At 36.3% G+C, this 7,709-nt stretch overlaps 1 protein-coding gene across 1 annotated transcript in view; it reads right to left on the reverse strand.

The window, feature by feature from the left end:
- Positions 1-7,709, reverse strand: part of LOC107738932 (serine/threonine-protein kinase mTOR-like) — a 164,073-nt gene that overhangs the window by 134,028 nt on the left and 22,336 nt on the right. The window contains exons 13-16 of the mRNA XM_016550858.1: positions 6,240-6,445; positions 2,244-2,366; positions 1,393-1,476; positions 812-904 (exon numbers count right to left, since the gene is read on the reverse strand). Coding sequence (XP_016406344.1) covers positions 812-904; positions 1,393-1,476; positions 2,244-2,366; positions 6,240-6,445 — 506 coding nt within the window. The remainder of the gene's footprint in view (positions 1-811; positions 905-1,392; positions 1,477-2,243; positions 2,367-6,239; positions 6,446-7,709) is intronic.

Below are 7,709 nucleotides of genomic sequence, written 5' to 3' on the forward strand. Positions count from 1 at the left end.
TCCATTTTAGCGAATCAGCGCGCTGTATTCAGGTCAGGTGACAAGGCTACTTTCACTTTGAAAAGACGTGCTAGCTGAGAGGAGTTTCGTCAAAGCTGACTAAAAGCGATCAAGGATGAATAATTTCGACGAACTTGATGAACCTGTTATATCTTCTTCAAGGCGAAAAAGGAAAATAAAAGCTGAAACGTTTTCACGGAACCTTGCAAAAGCAGCGCGTTACAATGGTGAGGGAAAAGCTCAGTGTAATCAAAACCATACAGTTTATGATCACAACAACAACAACAACAAAGTTTGTCAGACATCTACATTGTCATCTGAGGAGATTACAAAGATTAACGAGTGTTTTTTTAAACTCTAAAACATGAAATGTGGAGTTATCTGCTTTTGCCAAAAAAACAACCCAACTGCAGTTTGATTGATATTACTTGGAATGCGCAATAAAAAAACGTGATTTCTGAAAAAAAATAAAATAAATGGAGTTATCGGTTTTTGCAAATGAAGTCCTCATATGTTAACGAGCTAAAGATTGTGACATCTAAACAATGACAACTTTTGAGTCATTTTTGCAGATTAGCTTCAATAAATGGTCAATAAACTGCTAAAGAAAAATCTTTGACATATAAGAGTCATTAGAGGCAACAAGTCAAAATTTAGACATACAACATAAAATCAATTTGCTGAAATAGGATCGAGAGAGTTTGGTTCAATTTCACTAAGGTTAATGCCAAATCTTTGATCAACACTACCAAATGAAAAAAAAAAAAGTGCATAACAATGGACCAAAAGTTTAACATGGGAATGAGCAAACCTGTCTCTTAGCTAATGAAGACGAGTCCTGCAGCATGTCCATAATAATAGGGAACAGCTCATCCATCCATTTCCTCATCTCCAGTCCACTCACCTGGTACAAATTAAAGAAACAGACACTTAACAGCATGTCAACTGAACAAATGAAATGAACTTTCAGGGTTGAAGATATTTTGAGTGTAATGTAAATTTGAGTGTGAATATAAAACTCAAGTATCGGGAAAAAACTGCTGCTAAAAAACAATCTGGAAGCAACAGCGCTTGTCCTTAAGATCACTCTGTTCTTGTAAAGCTCATTCCGATGGCTCTAATCCATTCCTTAATACCAATCGCTGTACACACACATCTAACTATTTATCTGTTTCGGAAAACTTCAATTTGCTCTTACACTTAATTCCTCTTTTCCAAACTTTGCTACACCTACTTACCAAGTGTCCACAGATATTCTGTCTCTATGCTAGTATTCCCATCTCTCTCCTCCACAGAGCTACTCTGACGCTCCTCCGGAATGTTTGCTAAATATTGCATCTGAAAGGTACTGTAGATGATGTCAAAAGATCAGGCTAGGAAATGATCCATTACCTGAGCAAGTTCTCCAATAGTAGCTAAAACACAGATAACGACTCCAGGGTTTGGATCGGGATCTTTCAGCTTCAAGATGAGGGCCTGTGTGAAGAACACAATTGGAAAATCACAATTATTTAGTCTGACTTTGAGAACATCACAAAATCTAAATCCAGAAACGAGACTGGCAAGTCATTATTAGATTTGGGAATCCTAAGGAATTATTGTAGTGCTATTAAGTTCATTTTAAATAGAAATGCTAAAAAAAAAAAACATTAAATACAACAAAAATACAACACATTGTTACATGAATGAGTCATTCATATCATTATAGACCAATCCTACAAAATATATACATTACATCACATTATCTGACATATTTTTCTCTTTTCTACTGAAAGCCTGCGTGCTTATGTAGTTTTACAGAAATTATCTAAAAATATGTGAAAATAATGTTTACAGGGCACTTCAGGAAAATAAATATTGATTCTTCAAAAGTTCACGGTGTGGATTAAACCATGACAGATTAAAATTTTTTTATAAAAATAACATGTCTAACATCAGCCGGAACACTTATATTTTTCAAATCTCAACCATACAATTATGACTACTATCCAAGTACAAACAAATAAATTGGAGCACAAAACCAGTCTTAAGTCGCTGGGGTATATTTGTAGCAATAGCCAAAAAAACATTGTATGAGTCAAAATTATTGATTTTTCTTTCATGCCAAAAATCATTAGGATATTAAGCAAAGATCATGTTCCATGAAGATATTTTGTAAATTTCCAAGACTGGTTTTGTGGTCCAGGGTCACATTTGACAACAACCCCCAAAACACCTGCAGAGAACAGAGGATGTGAGTGTACCTTGAGAATGGGCTCCATGTAGGGGCGGATGAGTCGGGGGGCATTAGACACCAGGTGACCCAGCATGCGGGTGCTCTGTTCTTTGTTTCGGCCCACGCCACTATGTTCCAACTCGGTAAGGATCTGGACAGCGTTTTATTGCATTGGAAAGCACCACAAGTTTGACATTATTCAATTTTGTAACAACAGACACATCCATAACAGATGTGTGACAAAACAGCATTTAATATTTGATCAAAACAGAGTATAATAAAAAACAAATAAAAGTGAACTGTTCTACTGAGAGGGCAGTCGCACAATGTTAATGCTTCCATGCAATATAACATCTGCATAAGTTGCTAGTCAACATAAATAAATAAAAGTTAGTTAGTTAACTGAATTTGTTGATGTGTCAGGAAAACAGACTCAGGCCAAGCTGACTAGAGCTGCAGTGAAACAAAACAGCAGATATTTCAGCAGAAAAACATTTACTGACTGCCATCTGTTGGTAGTTGAGAAAAATGGCTACAGCTCCTCTTAAAAATTCTGCAGTGCATAGACCAATTTGGAGTAGACATCAGTTACGTCACATGCAGCTGCGCGTGCATTGTGGTGGCAGAAATACACTGGGAACAAGTGGAGGGAAACGGGTAAACTCCATGGAATAAGAGAAAAAAATGTATCGTTGTGCCTTTGGATGTCAGATACAGAATGCAAATAATTTTCATAGAATACTGTCATCAAAGACGCCATTTGAAGCTAAACGCAGACATTTAAACGAACAGACTATGGATGAAACCTGCTATGATTACTTTTAAAGCATAAATTTGATTTAAACAATAGGTCTACATAATATTCATATATGCAGTTCACAGGGGACATATTGTATTAGCCCTACAGTTACAGCATGAAATAGCCAACTATTTAAACCTATAACATTTACCTATTTTTTCTCACAATTCTGACTTTTTTCTCACAAATGCAAGATTATATCTCCTAGTTCAGACTTTATAACTCAATTTAACTCAACAATTGCAAGTTTGTCAATTCTGAGGGGGAAAAAATCCAGAAGTGTGGGATATAAACTCTCGATTCTGAGCCGAGGGGAAAAGAGAGAATGACGAGTTATCAGAATTGTGAAATATAATCTCGGAATTGTGAGAAAAAAGTCAGAATTTTGAAATACAAACTCAAAATTACCTGTTTTATTCTTTTATTCCATGGCTTCCATAGTCAGCTACTTTAAAACTGTCATTTTCTGCCACCAGATAGGCTCCGTCCACAAAAAAACACCAGAATTGGTCTATAGCATGAGTATGTACACTGTGCACAGTATGACGTTTATTATAACCTACTACATTTGGCAAAATGTGCTGTATACAAGAAAGAACACTGGGTGAAATACTGTAGCCCACAATGCATTACCTGACTTTTTTAAATTTATTTTTATTTTACCTATTTTAACTCCCTGAACCATCTACTACTTCTGTGTGGATTAAATAAGTATTTTCCTATGGTCCCATTCCGTCTGAAGAAACAAAAAGAAAAGCCTGAAAAACGTTTGAAAAATGCTCCAATAGCTTTCTCCCCAACTTAAATATTGATGTAATCAATATTTATTTATTCATTCATTCATTCACACTTTAGTTTGGAAACCAATTCTCAAAATTAACTAACCATTAACTATGACTTTTGCTTCAATAAACTAGTCATTTGCTTCTTATTAATAGTTAGTAAGGTAGTTGTTAAGTTTAGGTAGGAAATAAGATTAAGGGATCTAAATGATGGTCATGCAGAATAAGGCATAAATATGAGCTTTATAAGTAATAAATATGCATGCATGCGTGCATGTAATATACATGCTAATAAGCAACTAGTTAATAGTGAGAATTAAAAGTGTTATTTATTGTTTAGCACTGTGGGATTGGGGGAGTGTGGGTATACTTAAGGGAGGTTCTTGTAACAGTAAGCCCTTTTTCATTTAGTAATATTTATGTGGGTGGTTTGGGGTTGATAAAGAGAGACCTTTAAAACTGTTCTTTTATTTTGAAGAATGCACTGCAGTATTCAGAAAGCCCTAAGTTTGCTCCACTGCACACTTTGTCAAATGTAGTAGGTCATCTGGGTATGTCAAATGTACAGATATATACTCAGGACGCCAGATTGTGACTAAATGATCACATTTTGCAATCTTTTCTCCTGTTAGTGTGAATATTTTGTTAGAAGTCGTATTGGTGTCACCACAAAGTTGTCCAACTCTCTTTGATTTTAGTTGATATATGAGAAATATCAAGCCATAAACACTCCAAAACCAATCAGCAAAAATGAAACAGCGCTTATCCGTTTGAATAATTATAAATATTTAAATATATTTATAATAATTATAATACAAACTGACATTTACAATTCCTAAGCACACTTTTGGCCAGTGCTTATACTTGCACTTCTGCGTTATTCTATTCACAATACCCAGTAAGATAAGATCAGTGGTTCAAATGTGAAATGAAACAAAATATTCACTTTTATTGTTAACTGCACTTATTTCTGTAATACAATAATAACATAGTTGCTTTTATTATTAGTTCTGTCCTTACTTTTTTTTTATTTTTTATTTTATTCAACCTGCTCCTGCTACCAAATCAGAAGTTGGTGCCACCATCTGTACAACTTGATGTCACCAGTGTCAATACTCTATCTAATATGTTAGTCTGAACCATAGACTAGGGGTGCTCCGATTGATCGGTTACCGATCACTATCGGCCGATAATCACGTTGGGATGATCGATTGTTGATCATCCCAACGATTATCACGATTGGATGATCGGAGACGTTATTTCACAAACAGCGTGAGTGAATCACCACTCTCGCGCACGCTCTCTCTCTCTCTCTCTCTCTCAAAATACACAAATGGCTTCAAATCACCACACTATAGTCTGTCTATAAGCGAGCTGCACGCTGCACAGTTGACACAGGAATTGTCACTTGCACAATCCAGGCAGTGTCACATCATCACTAAAGTTTATAAATTGCATTACTTTTTAATTCTTGCCAGTGTTTAACCATTCAGCGCTCGCGCGCTCTCCTGGAGACCGTGCACTCATGCACACTGGCAGCGCACACACATAATGCCAAGTTCACATTATTCCGTTTGCAGTGCATACGTGGTGCGTATTTTTTCCGCGCTCATGTTAACAGATTAAAGCGTTCACTGCACACGGTTGCGGTCCGGAAGTGCGTTCCAGGAGCGGTGTGTCTGCAGCAGTGCAGAGATCGCAGAGTCTATTGCTGCGCTGCAAGCTCTGAATTAATGTAACAGCGCATTTTTTGCAGTAATATGAACATGGATTGACACGAAAATGTAGTAATTACACCATAAATGCATATAATTCAAGTCTACTGTGTTTCACAGTCAACACATGGCTTTCTGGCTAGGTTTAAAGGGAAAGAGCACTTTCAGATAAAGAAGGCAATAATAGATGGCACTCGTGGAGGTAGGAAAACAAAGTTCTTTATGAACCGCAGGATTGCTTGTAATAAAGACTTAAATGCAAAAGAAAAGGTAGAGCTGACTATTTCTGTCAATGGTAAATCTGTGATAACGTAAGAAAAGTAGTTTAAATGTTTTGCCACTTGCTTGAGCAACTTAATATATAAATCTAGAAGTAAATGCAAAAGTAAAAAGCATTGAATAATGTGTTGCTTATATTTATTGTTTAAACATGTCTGCACCGACAAGCTGCGCAAAACATGCGCAAAATATGATCGTGGTTTTGCGCAGCTTGTCGGTGAACAACGGCTCTGTGTAGTTAATGCTGCTGCATGTGAAAGCGATGTGAAGGTGATGGAGATTTACCGCTGATTACAGAATGGCTTTACTGACAAGATGCGCGTTAAATATCGCATGCGATTTATTGTGCAACCCTAGTCTGAACCCCTGATATTTCAAATATATAAGTATGAGTAGTGTGGTAGGATTCTATTTCAAATATAGCCACGTGCTGTAAAACATGCAAATACCTGAATGAGCATCTTGCGCAGAAAGGGCATAACAAATGCAGGGTTCATACTGCTGAGACGGCCGATAGTGCAGATGGCCAGTTCGCGGATCTCAAACACTTCATCATTAAGCGCCACAAACAGGGCTTGGAGGTTCTCTGCTTGTGCCAGGTGGGCATCAAAGCGCTCGTCCAGGGAGGCCAGCACACAGTATCGAATATCAGGGTCTGACAGGAAGTCACATATACATAAATTAGTGCACCAAAAACTTAAAGATTTACCCCCAGTTTCACAGACAAGGCTTAAGCCTAGTCCCACACTAAAATGTAAATCTGAGCTGTTTCAACTGAAAGAAACTTGCACTGATGGATCTTAAAATATATCAGTGTCTCAAGTTTTGTCTCAAGATGCACTCCAGTAATGTTTTTTTCTAAGGCACGTTTATAAAATATTACTTAAATGTCCTAATTGATCTATGGCCTAATCCTGGCTTAGTCTCAGTCCTGTCTGTGAAACCAGGCCATAATGTTCCAGATCAATTGCCAACAAAGTATGTCAATATTAATCAGGAATATAAGAGTTTCTTTTCAAAGTGATAAAATGTTATGTTGCAAAAATGAATACACCGTCCAGAATTTAACAAAATAGCACTAAATAAAACACTTCTGGTGCAAGTTAAAGGCAATTTTTTGATTAACAGGCGAGTATGTTGAAGCAAGACAATTTGAACAGGAGTAATTTCTTGACAATTAAAGCATTACATTACCATCTGAAAAATTCTCAGACTTAATACTAACAACAATAAAACCACTTTGGAGAGAATTGTCAGGAGACTTAAGCGTGTAAGTTAACAAGCTCCCTGAAATACTCAACCCCCTCATTTTGTGAAGAGTGATGTTTTCTTAGAGAAGAGCAAGAAAATGCCATGCAAGTGTCTAAGAGCTGGCAAAAGATATGAGAACTTCATCTCATACAGTAAGACGCATCAAACATCACTCAATATGTGACCCTGGACCACAAAACCAGTCATAAGTGTCAATTTTTCGAAACTGAGATTTATACAGCTGAATAAATATAAGGCTGAATAAATAAGCTTTCCATTGATGTATGGTTTGTTAGGATCGAGACAATATTTGTCCGAGATACAACTATTTGAAAATCTGGAATCTGAGGGTGCAAAAAAATCAAAATACTGGGAAAATCGCCTTTAAAGTTGTCCAAATGAAGTTCTTAGCAATGCATATTACTAATCAAAAATTAAGTTTTAATATATTTACAGTAGGAAATTTACAAAATATCTTCATGGAACATGATCTTTACTTAATATCCTAATGATTTTTGGCATAAAAGAAAAATCGATTAAAGGGGTCATATGATGCTGCTAAAAAGAACAGTATTTTGTGTATTTGGTCTTTATGCGGTTTAAGGTTAAAAAAACACATTATTTTCCACATACTGTACATTATTGTTTCTCCTCTATGCCCCGCCTTT

Source organism: Sinocyclocheilus rhinocerous, unplaced genomic scaffold (genome assembly GCF_001515625.1).
Source record: "Sinocyclocheilus rhinocerous isolate Xijiao unplaced genomic scaffold, SAMN03320098_v1.1 scaffold2570, whole genome shotgun sequence".
NCBI classification, from domain to species: domain Eukaryota; kingdom Metazoa; phylum Chordata; class Actinopteri; order Cypriniformes; family Cyprinidae; genus Sinocyclocheilus; species Sinocyclocheilus rhinocerous.